We start from the raw sequence: 14,882 nt of genomic DNA on the forward strand, positions 1-14,882 counted from the left end.
CCAACTGGACATCGAGCCGTTGACCACAACTCTTTGCATGCGGCCATCCAGCCAATTCTTTATCCACTGAATGGTCCATCCATCAAATTGATGTCTCTCCAGTTTAGAGACAAGGATGTCGTGCGGGACAGTGTCGAATGCTTTGCACAAGTCCAGGTAAATGACATCAACTGCTTTGCCCCATCCATTGGTTCTGTAGCTCCATCATAGGAGGTCACCAAATCTGCCGTGGTCCCTCCTGGCACCGCCCTCTGTGAGTCCCTGCTCACATCAGCAGAGCTGCAGCTCCTGGGCAAGGCCTGGCAAGGGCTTGAGGCTCCCTTGGTGGCTCTCGCTGCTCAGAACTGAGGCTCCGGGATGCGGTGTTTCCCCTTGCTCCGGTGTTGGAGGCTCCTCTCTGGAGATACCCACCTCAGCAAATGACAAGTCCTTTCAAGGTAACACCCTGATGTTGTTCGGAGCAGTCAGACAAGCCCTTGTGTCCCTCTGGCTTCTCCGACCAACCTGTAATTTGTCGGAGTGTTTTTCCAGCCTGCCAAGAGCTTTCTCCTGGCTGTAAGAGGAGGTTGTGCTGTCACTTCTCACTGTTACACAGAGGCAATTTTTGCTTGTCTGCTGCCTTCCCTCACTGCTGGGGAGCACATTTGTCTTTCAGCATCTGCAGCAGCATAACACAGCCGCCAAAGACATTCTCCATTTCTCCATTTTCCTTAGCATACAAGAAATCAAGTCATGGTTGGGCTTGTAATGAAGTTTAATAACAACAGCTTGTCTGCTTCAGTTGACTTCTTGTCTTTGCTGAATCAATTCAAATATGTTACACTGAGATCATTTTGTGCACAGTCCAGTTGAGTCTTGTATGTCAGCAAATGTGGCAAGGAGTTTTAAGAGGTTTTGCCAAAGCACAAGTGTAGAGACCAGAGAGAGAAGACAAAAAAAAGTATTTGCTAATACTTAGTTTGTTTTCTGACCACCATGTGTTTAAGACTTCAACAGTTGCAAAAGAAAGCAACACTTCAGTCAAAGAAGTGCTCTAGGTCAGCAGCTCTTTTGATTTGGGAGCTGTTAACTCTCAGAGTTTCTGAGGTACCACCAGCTATATTTACCATCAATACAATAAACGCAACGCAGTGTGGTGTTCAATGCAGGTTCATACCCTCTGTCTCACAGCCTCATGGCCACCTGTGGCCCCTCCATAGGAACCACTGCTCTTCCTCAGGCAGTGAGCAAACCTGGGCTGGGATTGTCTTCCCTGGCCTCTGCCAAGCTCCTCTGCAAAAGTTTGTGTTGCCAGGCTTTGTTTAAAGCAGACCAAAATGCAAAGCCTGAAGCACTGGGCTGTCATAGTGGGGTTTTGTGCCAATTCCAGTGTAATCCTTGCATTTCCCTTCCCTGATGAACTCCCTGCCTGCAGCCAGCCTGTAATATAATGTCCTGGGGATGTTTTGTCTTGAGAGGTGGAAGAGACACCGAGGGTGTCCCTCAGAAAGCACTGTGGGGAGGAAAATGCACACTGCTGAAGACAGAAAGGAAGCAGTGATGATTAGGGTAGACAGAGCCTTTCCATTTGACTCCTGCTGTGGCAAGCCTGATGATTTTAACCCTGAAAGTATACCCTCAGCCACATGAGACTTTTATTTGATAAAAATCAGAGCCCTCAGGTGATTCCTGAGCTGGCTGAGCATGCCTGGAGAGTGCAACCATGGTGGCCGTGGACAATGGGGTAGATTAGGCACTGCAGGTTTGCTCCGGTCTGATGTTAGACATTCAGTGTTTGCATGAGAGTTTTAGGCAGCTGATGTTGGGCTATGGGTAAGACCAGAGAAGTGAGATGCTTGTTAGTTAGTCATGTTTACAAAGTTTTAACCAGGCAAAACATATTTACTGTGAAGCAGAGGAGCTCCCAGCTGCAGGAGCTTGTCACCAGAAGCCCTTATCAAGTGGTACCCTTCCCAGTATGTGGGTGAGCAACCTCAATTTCATTCCCAGCAATGTCAGCTCTGATCAGTCTGATCACACTGGGTTCTGAAATTGTGAGATTTGAAGTGTAGTGAGAAATTCGTAGATTTTATAGTTTGTAGATTTTGTAAAAAAAATGTAGGCTGTTTGTAATAATAAACAAACCTCTACTTGCTTCGTGTTTTTTTAAGCTTAGAGGATGCTCTTGGACCACATCTTTAAGCTTTTCTCTGAAGCTGAGAAGGCTATGAGTCTGCTGTGTAAAAACAGAGAGTCTTCCATTATCACTGGCCTGAGGGAGCATGAAATTGAAAATGTCAGCCGTTGCAAGGCTAATCATAAAAACATGAGGATTGCTTAGACCCTCATGTCTAACAATGTATGCAGGCAGGACTGGGGCTGGTATTCTGCCCACGTGCAGGAAAGCAGATGCCTGGATGAACTAACATTTGGAAATGTATTTCAGCAGGTTAGTTTCTTATTTTTAAATTGACCTCTGTTAGCATGTGACCCTTGCCAGAAGCTGTGAAGAATGCAGTATATTCCCTTGGTACTCTGTGTATGGTTGCATATTTGTTTTCTTTATTAAAATCTGGTCAGAGGAAAATGGACCAGATTCCACTCCATTACCCCTGCTCAACTTCATCAGCTGCATGGAGTTGTGGTGAAATAACAGCTTTTGATGGAGTACATCCAAAAGCCCACTACTAACATGCATGGTAACAGCTGTTATAAAATTGCAGAGAGTAAGTGTTTGGCAATTCTCCTCTAATGCAGCTACCTTGTGCCGGCAGCCTCGTGGTCCAGTTCAGCCACCCTACTCAGGAGTGCTGCATATGAAATGGATGGAAGTCTGTTTTGGTATCAGTAGCACTTCTGAGGTGAGGAAGGATTTGCAGAACCACAGAATTTGGGAAAAAATCAGGTTAACGGGAACCTCAGGAGGTCATGTACTCCAAACCCGCTCTGAAAGGAGGAACTGACTGATGGGTGCAAGCTTACGCCTTCATCACACTTATCTGCGGGATGCAGGGTTAAGGTGGCTGTCGTGGGATTCACCAATTAGACATTGACAATAGGGACCTGAGCCAGCTCCCTGTACAGTATTGGCAGTCAGCAGAGGCAAGTGGGCATGACAAGGTGTTTGTCCTGATTTGGAGAAGCTAAGCCAGCTGTGGCCAGGTGAATCCCACCCAGGTGTACTTCTTGCTGCTTTATGATCAATGATTAACATGGAAAAAGACAGCATACGAAAACTACCTTCATATGAAAAACCTAAAGTAAAAAATAGGTAAAATTTTCTTTTCTTTTCTTCCTTTTTTGTCTTCTCTCTTCTGGTTGCTGGGCAGCCCCGGGGCAGATGAGCCACCTGCCGTGCCTGCCCGCCAGCCTGGCCCCAGGGGAGATGCAGTCCCCCCGAATGGCGGGGAGAAAGCGAGGGCGGCCCCCACTCCAGCCAGCACCCATCAAAGTGGCTGTTCACAACCTCTACTCTGCACCGGCCGCTGCTTTGCCAGTCGTGAAGATCCCAAAGAAGAGAGGGAGGAAGCCTGGGTACAAGGTAAGTACATGGTTTTCACACTCCTTCTCCACCTCCTGCTGGTTTTAACACATTTTCTCTTAGAGTTTCAGGTGAAATGCAGGCATGGAGGGAAAGTTGTGGAAGCGCTAGAAAAAGCAATGCAAAAAAAACCATAAAAGCTGGTTTCTCTTCTCCCTGAGCTGGTAAAAAATAGAGGGAATCTATTTTTGTAAAGTGTACAGTTATTTTAATTTGTATTATTTGAAAATAACCTGTCTCTCACAGTGTTGTGTGAGATGGCTGCACACCTTCTGCAAAGAGTTTCTTTCTCATTTATCACTTTTTTTCTTCTCTGTCACTAACAGTGGTTAGAAATGAAACAAAATGAAAGGAAAAAGGAAAGGAATATGTGGGAGGGGGAATAAAAACAGAAAATTAATCTCAGAAAAAAAGGGACATTTTAGAATGTAGGGAGATTTCACTTACTGAGGGAAAAGGTAGTTTTGATTATTTGTCTCCTCATTCTGGGGGAAAATCATGCCCATTTCTCAATGTGACCCCAAGGGGAGCGTATGCTTTCTGTTACACAAGAAGGGCAAATTGCAGACTGTTAGAAAATAATAGCAGCTTAAGTTGTTGATGTCAAAACAGAGAAGCGAGTAAACATGAGTGATGCATGCACAGGGCCTGCCCCAGCCTTCCCTGGAGAAGGTCTTAGCTCTGGCTGTTGTCCAGCTCTTCGCTGGGTCTCTCCTTGTTCATGGCCAAGCTCTGGGCACAGGGACCAAATGTCTCAGCTCCTTAGGTTTGGGCTTTATCTAGAGCAGGGTACCTTAATTGTTGCCTTTCCCTCCTTCTCACCTCCTGCCAGACCACCTTCTTCCTCCCATCCTCCACCCTCTATCCTCTATCCTCCCTTTCTCTTTTCCAGGCAAGCCCTCCTCACCACCCCTCTGCATCCCATTTCCATCATCCCATACTCCCCTGTGTCCCCCTGTGCAATACCTACGGCAGTACACATCAGTGTGTCAGACTTTAATGCTTTCTCATCTTCTGCTTTTTCCCGTGTCTCTCTATGCTCTCCTGCTTTATCAGACAACCCCTCTCTTCTATAGGGGCACATTTTGAAGTGTGTTTCAGTGTGTGCTGAAAACAGACCTTGCATAGCTAAGAAACAGTTCCAGCTGCAGTTTCTCATTTCTTCTGAAAAGCCTTAACTTTGGTAGCATGAATGATAAAACAGCAGTGGCCAAGCAGAGCCAACCTGGCAGGAGGCTCAGGTGTCCCTCTGGGGATTACTACAGAGTTTTATAGCTGTAGCCCATAATAGAGCTGCATGTCCAAGCTAAGACTGGGGCAAATACTCTAGTGTAAAATGTGAGATATGAAAATACCTATTATTTTTCACTTTAGCATTAAGTTACAACTCTGGGACAGAAGCATCTGAATTGTTTTACTTGAGGTACTTGTTTTTACAGTTTATTATTTATTACATTTATTTTATTTATTACAACTAATAATTTAAATTACTATCAGTAAAGCTGGGTCACTTGTAGGCTCTTTAGATCAAAACCATCCAAGCCTGTGATAATAATACTTTGGAGATGTGTGAAATTGAGTCCTTGAGATGATTAAATGATTTGCCAAATACCACAATGGCCTTGTATGCGGAGTTTTAGCAGACCCATCCCTTCTGCCCCTGCTTGTCTTGCTGATCCCATTTCTTGCTTCTGCATTTACATGTGATTTGATTTGTTTTGACAAAAAAAGAAATAATGCTGGAGAGTATGTTCTGTTCCACCCCAAACGCACCCATCTGCCCATGAAAAAGCTTTTCACCAATCACCATGGATTTGTAAGTGGGAGAAGCGAAAAGGGAGACTTAAATTGCCTAAAATGTTGCAGTAACATTGAGCTTTAGGACATAGCTAGCAACTTGATTACTGTTGCCCCCTTTTCTTCTGACGGGAAGCTTTTCCCCTAGCTGGGTACTACACGTGCCTCCTCCCTATCTCTAGGGACTTAGTGGGGAGGTGACAGCATCCCTCCTTTGGCAGTGAAACTGGGGTGATGTTAATTCTTGGTGATTGATGGCGAGTGAAAAGGCATCCTTTTATAACTGATGGCTTAAGTTTCTGGAGCTGACACTCATGAGCTGCAGCACCCGTGGTATCTGGCCTAGTGCTGTTTATTTGCACTATAGGATTTGTACACCGAGACGACGTTTTCTGTGATGCGCCTTTGTACGCTGTGCACTCAGCTGAAGCGAACCCCTCTCCAACAAAACCTCTTCCCCAGAGCAAGTCAAAGATCATATTTTTTTTTTTGGTAGGGAACTCTAGCTTGATTTAATTAGCTTGCTAATTGTATGACTTTGAGATACCATGAGACTTTAATGCATTTTAAAAAATGACTCCCTGCCCAAATGGCAGACAACCAAATTCTTTATAGCAACCAGATAGCTGAATTATTACAGAACAGATGGAAAAATACTTCTGAATTTTTAGCAAACTAGGATTTTACAGCCTAGATTTAAATATATTTTGACCGAGATGTGAATAACAGACATTTTTAATCACATGCTCTTTATAGCCAGATGACCCATTGCCTGTTTTCATTGATATTAAAGCAAATATCTGTGTCTTCCTAAAATGACATTTCATCATGCTTCACCACCAAGCAAAGTCCTTTCCTCACTATCCTGTTTATTTTTTCACAGCTTTGGTTATAAAAGTTCATCAGCTGCTTTCCCAAAAATTGTTTTGTATCTGATGCAGAGCTATTTGCCATAAAATGCTACATTTTCCCCTAAATACAATATTCTTTCTGACTGTCTAAATATCTAGGAAATGTTCTATTCTGGTAGGTTAGTAGATATAGCCAAGTTTTATTTCCTTGGCTGTAAGCGAGGGGCAGCCTCAAAGGGCTGTCTAGGAAAGTGTGTATGTGGGAAGGCTTAGTTAGCATCATAGAGGGATTTGTGGTGTTAGAGGGCATCGGACTGACAAGCACATGGGGTAGTGCTGCAGCAAAGACCACCCAGAGGGCAGCAAAGCGATGGCCCCATCCAAGCAGCCCAAGGGCAATTTGTTCCTGTGCTACTCCTACCACAGCAGCTCCCTGCTAGGGAAGGGGGCTCCAGCCCAAGCCTGGGGTGAGCAGTCAGTCGGGACCTTGCAGGCTCCTGCCAGGCAGGTTGGGCAGTGAGAGTCACCCTGTGCAGGACAGCGTGTGGAGTGACAATTTCCATTACAGGGCATAGGTTCCCTTGCTGCCCTAGAAGTCACTATTAGTGATGACAAATAAGCAGACGGGATTCGGACACACTGGGACTGAGATTGCACAGACAACTTTAAAATGCCGTGATTATTCACCTGTCCTGTGATACAGCCTTGGATTTCGAGGTTGCATAAGCTTCTTTCAAGGTTACCTGCCTCATTCACTACAAAGCACTTAGGGGATGTAGGAGGCTGCATGCAGACTCCCCTGCATCATTTGCTGTGTGGAAGAAAGATATTGCATGACACAAGGAGAAAAGGTGGGAAAGACCTTGGACTGTGTTTTGCCTTTGCCAGCACAGTGCTGACCCCTGTCTGCCCCAGTGACTGAGCTGAGCCCTGACTTGCCTCGCACTGAACCTCTTTACCCACAGCCAAATGCACAGAGAGCGGGAGGTATAGCCAAGGACCCTGGAACATGTGCTTGGAAGCTCTGTGCTTTCCTGGTGTAGGTTTAATGGCACCTTCCTGCCCGTCCATCGGAAGCCCATGGGGCAGGACCCAGCTGGCACAGGCACTCACCTTGGTGCACGTCTGCAGGGGATGGAGGTGTTTTTCTCTTCTTGGCTGGAAGGACCCATGGGGATGGGGTGAACCCCAGCCTTTTCTAGGAAATATTTTACCAGGACAAGGGACAACCAGGATTTAAGTGGTTTAAGAAAAGTACAGGGAAAGCTTGCATCATGGTTCGCCTTGTTTCTTTCCTGTGTATTTTATCATACAAGCTGGCAAAGAACTCATTCAAAAGGCAAAAAAAAAGCAATCATCTGGGAAATGTTCTTCACCTTCTTTCACTTTTTTTGGTGAGGGCTGACAGAAATACCAGCTAGATGGATCCTTACTGCTCCAAAAGGGTGTGCAGGTCAGAACAGAAACTCCAGAATTCAACAGACTCTTCCCTGTACATGGCCACTGCATACTCAGACAAGCCTGCAGCTGGCAACAATGGCACAAAAGCCCATGATGTTTCTGCATCTAATGCACGGTGTCTTTGGTGAAATAGACACACTTATTTCCTACCCTAAAGCCCCAACCAGCTTTCTCGCATCTCTCCTCCATAGTAGAAAGATCCATGACAGTGGGGGGGTTGGTTATACATCTTGTTTTAAAGCAGCCATTGCCTTTTATATCTCATGCTGTGCATATTAAAATTTATGACATTTTATATTCAGAAGTTGATTTGAATGCCTTGCTGTGAGGATTTCCCAAAGTGCTCTGACACATTTTCCCTGTTTCCTTTTCTCTGTCTCCTTCTCTCTCCTTCACCACTTTTTTTCACTTTCATGTGTATGTGCTCTCTACTGCCAAGTTCTCAATCAGTCAGCTGGTTGGATGGGTTGGCTTCTTGATAGAGAAGAATCAGTCCAAGAAAAGACATCTTTAAAAGAAATACTTTGAGATTTACACTTTGCAATACTCAGGGACTACTCAAGGTTTCAGTGGCCAGGAGGTATTTAAGCCATGTTTACTAGCGTATTGTGTCCTGTAATCAGTCATTGTTTTATTTTAATCTAATGAAGGCACATTCTCTGAAACCCCTAATCAAATGGAATTTATCTGTATCCAGAGGCTGTAGGGCACATACTGTTGCAATTAAGTTTGCAGTAAACTGTTTTCCAAAACAGCAAACTGCCAAGAAGGGACTTCCGAGCTAGAGAGTTTACAAAAGTCTTGATCTCTGTTCATTTGCTCTAGAACATAAGCCTGCCTGGGCCTCTAAAGGCCAGGGAACAGGCGGAGAAAGAGGTCTACTGCACACTGTCCCATGTCCACTGGGCTGATGGTGCTGGTGGGACAGCACATACTCAGACAGTGCACGAGGCTCAAGGGCTGGAGAGGGACTTGCGCGCCTGTGTTTGGGGCCAAAGGGCTGTGAGCCAGTAAGGATGTTAAGGAGACAACACGCAAGTGAAACAGAAGTTATTAGGTGTGCTCTGTCTGAAATAGCATCCATATAGATGTGTGCATGTGTGAGTGCATATACATATATTTTTATGTATACGAACACATAAATATATACACAAGTATACATGTACATCACCATATAAATGTATATATTTTTATATCTCTGTATATACTATGTACAAACACAAGTATGTATATATGCTTTTATTATATATGTATACATGTGTATAATCAAATGCAAGCCCAGAAATCTAGCATAGGAGCTACCCAAAGTTTCCAGTGTCAGCCCCACTTCCCCCCAGAAAAGTGAGTCATCAACATGTTGCTGCAGAACATAACAAATTGTGCTGCTTCTCACCTTTTCACATGGGATAACCCCCAAATTGGGTGGGGACCCTGATTTCTCAAACACTGTTTTCCTCCCATTTATTTTAATTGCTTGGAAAACAAACTGACAGCATTTTGCTATTCATCTTTCTTGATCCCAATCTCAAGGCAAGACAATCCTACAAAAACAGGACAACACAGGCAGGTGAGGACTGGCACTAGGCAAGGGCTGGCTCAGGGTCTCTAATACTCTATGCTGCCACACAGCAGGAGGTCAAATCCATAGTTTGTCTTAGATTGACTTACTGAACACTTTCTCCCTTGTTCAAGCTAGGTCCAAAGGGATTTAGCCCATGCCAGGGGAAGGGAGGCAGTGGCACCATGTGGAGGTGGTGCGTGGCACTTCTGAGACAGGGAGGATACAGCCTCCGCACCAGGCACTGACAGTGCCCCGAAGGGGACGGTGTCAGGGTAAAGAGCCCGCTTTCATTTCATTTGGGCTTATAATGCCCACCTTTACACAGAGGCTTCTCTGAGGGAAACTCTAGGTTGCATAGAGCAGCACGTTCAGGAAGGGCTTAGTGAAGGTCTGGCAGGCAAAAATTACACCCATCTCAACAAAGAGGGCCTTTTTTTTTGTTTTGATGGGTATCAGCACAGGCTACCATGCTACCAAAAGCAAGAGAGACCCTGAATTCTCTCTTTGTGAAGCCCTTGCTGGGATAAGCCAGTAACAGAGGAATGATCCAGACTCCTAAAGATTTGATGATTAAAAACTCACTTGGGAGACACCAAGTCCAACAGCCTTCCCTCTCCCTCCACTATCTTTCTGTTTTTACCATTACACTGAAACTGTGGCCATTATTTTAGACAGTTGTAATCATAATCATGGACAACATCAATCTTTATCCAAAATAACCTCTACTCTGTACCAGGACTTGCTCAAGGTTTGGTTTGTAGGTAGTGGTCTGGCTTAATTTCTACCTAAAACGTACTTTGTACGTTATTTCCAGTTTGGGTGCGTGCTCTGAGAGAAGCAGTACTCTACAAATTTAACAGGGCTAAAAATTCCTTTTCATTCTTATGCTTGCCACTTCTAGCATTTTTACCTTTAGCCACTGAAAAACAACAAAAAAATGAAAATCACCTACTAAAAGAAGAGCTCAGTGTAGTGTATGTAAATACATAAACCAGCCAGCTCTGTGCTTGGCTTTCCGACTTCTCCCCACTTCAGAGCGAAAGGAAAAGCAAGAGTGGTACCTTCAGGTCACATCTGTCATGTCAGCCTTTTGTAATTATGAAGCCCTGATTATCATTTGACTGGTGAGAGGTTGCCAGGTACCAGCAGTGTAAAGATGTACTGATATTGCACTGTAAATTCCCATTGTGTTTCACTTCTCCAAGCTGGGCTGCAGGTCACAAAGATTTCTGGGTGCCACAGTGCAGCAGTTCGTATTTACTACCTGGTGATAACACACTATAGATCATGGTCTGAGCTTATTTACATGGGTGTCAGCCCAAAGTAGCCTCTTGGTTCCGCTAGGTATACACAGGATTTACACCCCTGTAACCAAGAGCAGAATTTGGCCTTAAATTATGGTGTAGTTAAAGACCCCGTTGTTTCTGAGTTGTGGAAAACAGTTTACACCCACATGAAAAGGGTCATAAAATGCCATTGTGCTGATTTGTTAGAGTGTTATACCCAGTTTTCTCAGGTGTAAATAACTACCCAGTAGGTGGCATAATATTTGCATCCTGTAACTTAAGGCATTGCTGTCTGCTGCAAATCAGTCAGGCTTCAGGCTCCAGTATCCTCCCAGGAGCAGAACGGATACTCATGGCCTGGAGAAAGTGATGCAATAGCAGATTGCTAATGAGTGGGAGTTCATGGGGCGTGACATAGATGGAATAAAATCGGAATATTTTGTGTATACTTTCATTACCCAACCGGTTATTTTTTGCAGCTGAAGTCTCGTGTCCTGATGACTCCCTTAGCAGTCTCTCCACCGAGAAGCACACCAGAGCCTGATATTAGTTCAATCCCTCAGGATGCAGCTACGATACCCAACTCGGCCACCCCACAGGCTCTCACAGGTACTCAACCTCAAGTGCTCCTTGGCCAGGGGGTGAGCAGGAACCATGGGCTGGCAGCCAGGTGCTGTGCTTTGCAGAACAGGCAGAGCTCATGAAAATGGGGGTTTTGCAGATTATGCTGGTAATCAGTGACAAAGAAAAAAGGCATCATGCAAGTCTATATTTTGACTGCCATGTGTCAAGTTTAGTGGAGATGTCAGATCCATTCCTCTTGAAATGCAGACATCAACATCCCATGAATGCTACCATTTTATACCCAGAACTCACCCCATCAAATGTGTTGCAATGACCAGGCTGAAATCCGGCGTGAACGTGAAGCATCTGTTATAGCTATGGGGAGAAGGATAAAGGAGCCATGGTCTGATTGTAGGCAGGATTACCAGCACACACAAACCCCAATATCTTATCACAGCAGCAGACCTGGTCATTTCTGACTGTAGACAGGGAAAAAACAGCCTTATTCTTTTTTTTTTTTCTTTAGATTACCAGAAGTAACATAGGTCAATGCTTTACAAACTGATGTAAATGAGAAGAAAATCAACAAGACAGTTGATTTACCCTGAGATTTCAGTGGAGAAATGGATTAGATAACATTAGAATCTAAACACAATGCATAAATCCCATTATTTCTTAGCTGGGATGCACAGAGGAGAAGTTTTCCATCTGCTCTGGTAGCAGAATGATACTAAACGTAGTGACGATGACGATAATAATATATTTTATTCTCATTTATCCCTTCACATGTGAAGACTGCAAAGCACTCGGCAAACATCAGCTGAGTGGTGTTTCATAGTGCTGCCCTGAGGGGTGTGCCCAGTGCTGCTTTTGGAGGGGAACAAGGAGGCACAGTCCACCAGCCCCACCAGACTGATGGAGTGGCCACAAAGGCAGAGGTTCCATGCATCATTTTGGGTTCTGAGGGTGCAGCGCCCCACACCTCCATCTGCTCTTCCGTGTGCCACTGGCACTTTTTCTCCCAGCACCTTCCCAATGGTGTGTGTAGGCTCCCACCAGAGCAGGGGCTGCAGGAAGTGGAGGCAGGCTCAAGCCAACTTTTACCTCCCTATCTGCACAGAAAGGACCGTAAGGGTCCCCATTCTCCAGCAAGGGACCCAGCACATAGCCTGCAGGCTGCAGAGTCCCTCCTGCAGCTGAGCCCCAGACAAAACCAGTGGCTTGTCACAGCAGAAGCCACATCCTGCAGATTTGGTGAGGTTTGGCATGGTGGCACACTGGGAAAACTGCACCAAGACAGCCCCCTGCAATTCATGCACGCTACTGCTGTCTTTCGGTGCGTTATCCCTTTGTTTGTTTGGCACTTGGAAGGTGTAAAGTGCTATGTAATGATAAGTATGATTGCTTTTATCCTCCTGTTTACCCAGGATATGCTGCTAAAGCCCCTTCTGCTGTTCAGTGAGAGATGGGGTGGCAGAGTGCACTGTGACAGTCGCAGTAGATTTTCATTACAGTGATACAAACTGTAAATTATTTCCAACTTTACACAGCTGTCATTGTGTCCTCCACTCTGCTTGATGGTTTTTCTTCGTCACATATCTGATTTCTGTCAGAGGGTAATGTTATATTATTTGAGAGATGACAGCTTGAGCACACTCAGCCAGCTATAACAATATGTCTCACTTTAGCCTGACTTTAGGCTGTGTCTTAGTAGGCCTTAGTTACCACAGCGTTATCTCTGCTTCCTCCAAGATGCAGTTAGTCTCAGCCAAGCTTAAAATAAGTTCATGCTAGTAAGAGAACACTGATTGTTTGGCTAGTGCTGGCAGGATGGCATGTAGGAAAGCTGCCTTTGTAGGCAGTGGCATATGAGAGGAGGCATGCAGGGCCTGGCTGCAGAGAGGCTGACGCACCCCTTGCAGACCCCCTCTGCAGCACAGTCATGTGGCTGTGGTCCCAAATGGGGATTTAGCACTGTATGTGATGTACAGTTTCCCTTGAGGTGATGCAGTTTGCAGAGTGCTGGGTTGGACATGGAGGGTCAGGAAGCTCCCAAAGACCAGAGTCTCTGTAATCACACCACGCAGCACAGCACAGCATAGCCCTCCAGCAGTTACAGCTGCATTAAGGACAGCAGCAGCAAGGAATGAAAGTCTCCCAAAACCTACCTCAGACCACTGCTTCTCAGAGGGCCTCTCAATGAACCAGTCTAAAAACACACAGAGAAAAAACACTGCCCCAAAACACACCTCAGGCTGAAGTTTATCCATTGCTGTAAGGTCAACCTTGCTAGTCACTGTCACTTGCTAGTCACTGTCACTTGCTAGTCACTGTCCTGCACTCCCTGGGCATTTTTTTCTGGTCATAGCTTGAACGACAATCAGAAATTTTTAATTATGCAACAAGAATAGGTTTCAGTTCTTAGAAGCAGCAGGAAGACAATGACGTTTATACCAGACACAGTATTTTTTAGGATACATATAAAATTGTTAATAATGACTTGTGAAACTAAGAGATTTGGCAATAAAGTAGCTGATAAAATTAAAAGACCCCAGGTGTGCACAGGAGCTTCTTTAGTTTCATGTAGCTTATCCTCCTCACCTGTGACACTGAGCAAGACCCAAACTCAGCTCACTTCACTTAGGCAACAGTAGATCAGTGCAAGGAAGCCTGGCTGTGCCATGGCAAATGGCAGCAATTCACCAGTGAATGGAAGAGCTTGTGAAATAAATAGAAATGTATTTGCTAGGATGGTCTCAGGGCCATTTTCTAATAACCTTTTTGGGATTTTGTGTCTGCAGTCTGCATTTATGTCAACAAACAAGCAAACCTGGGGCCGTACCTTGACAGAAAAAAAGTGCAGCAGCTCCCAGAGCACTTTGGGCCAGAGAGACCATCCGCAGCCCTGCAGCAGGCTGTGCAGGCCTGCATCGACTGCGCGCTCCAGCAAAAGGTGGTCTTCTCACTCATCAAGCAAGGCTATGGAGGAGAGATGGTGTCAGGTAAAGCATTTTTGTACGGGGTTTGTGGCCAGTTGGAAAGTGCTCGACATCTTAACCTCATTCCCACTCCTGACTGTCCAAGCTGTCCCATTCACATGAGCTGGCACCCAGCTTTTGAACATCACTTAGAGCTTTGGAAAATGAGCTGCTGCAGGAATTGCCTCGCTGTCAGATTAAAGTATATTGGTAAAGAGTATTGCAGCAGTGATTCAGGGGTGAAATGGGGCTAACTCCAGAGTCCTGTGCTTACCGCTCTTTGCAACAGTGCTGAGGCCAAGCCTGTGAGCTAAGGTTTTCGTGCAGTCATACACAGATGAGCAGTATTGCAAGCCTGCTTCATGCCACGCTTTGCCACCACATGTTCTAAAGGAAAACTTGCACAGAACTCAGCTGCTGGTGTGTCCTCTGCCTTCAGTTCATGAACCGAATCTGCTCTCAGCTGCAGAAATTGCAAATTCCCCATACAGCAGGACTATGCAAATATATTGGAGAGAATCAGAGATCAGAGGGAACTTCCCAGGGGCATCTCATCTTCCCACAGTGACACTTCTCGCTGTGTCCTGATGAGTCTCCCATGTGCCACGCTGAATCCCCTGGCCTGGCTCTCAGACTGAACATGAATTTTTCTTTTAATCACAGTAAAATATCTGTGTTGCAACATTGTTTTAGCACATGGGGATGCAGTGGGAATGAAACAATGATGGGAATATGGGAACAACGCTCTGCAGTGAGCTGCAGTCGATGAGTCAGGCACGAACACAAAGCCAAGGACTGCAAGTCCAATCGGTTTTGCAGGGACCACAGCAGCTCAGCTGTGTCATTGGGACCCGCTTGTGTGGG

The 14,882-nt window shown here is 45.4% G+C and overlaps 1 protein-coding gene across 5 annotated transcripts in view; it reads left to right on the forward strand.

Moving 5' to 3' along the window:
* SCML4 (Scm polycomb group protein like 4) overlaps window positions 1-14,882 on the forward strand; it is an 80,947-nt gene that overhangs the window by 21,897 nt on the left and 44,168 nt on the right. For all 5 annotated transcript variants that reach the window (XR_003992002.1, XR_003992003.1, XM_030490543.1 and 2 more), the window contains exons 3-5: window positions 3,309-3,520; window positions 10,956-11,085; window positions 13,842-14,042. Coding sequence is in view for 3 of the 5 variants with exons in the window: in XM_030490543.1 (XP_030346403.1) it covers window positions 3,320-3,520; window positions 10,956-11,085; window positions 13,842-14,042 (532 nt within the window). In the remaining 2 variants the exon portion in view is untranslated. The remainder of the gene's footprint in view (window positions 1-3,308; window positions 3,521-10,955; window positions 11,086-13,841; window positions 14,043-14,882) is intronic.

This window comes from Strigops habroptila, chromosome 6 (genome assembly GCF_004027225.2).
Source record: "Strigops habroptila isolate Jane chromosome 6, bStrHab1.2.pri, whole genome shotgun sequence".
Taxonomy (NCBI): Eukaryota; Metazoa; Chordata; class Aves; order Psittaciformes; family Psittacidae; genus Strigops; species Strigops habroptila.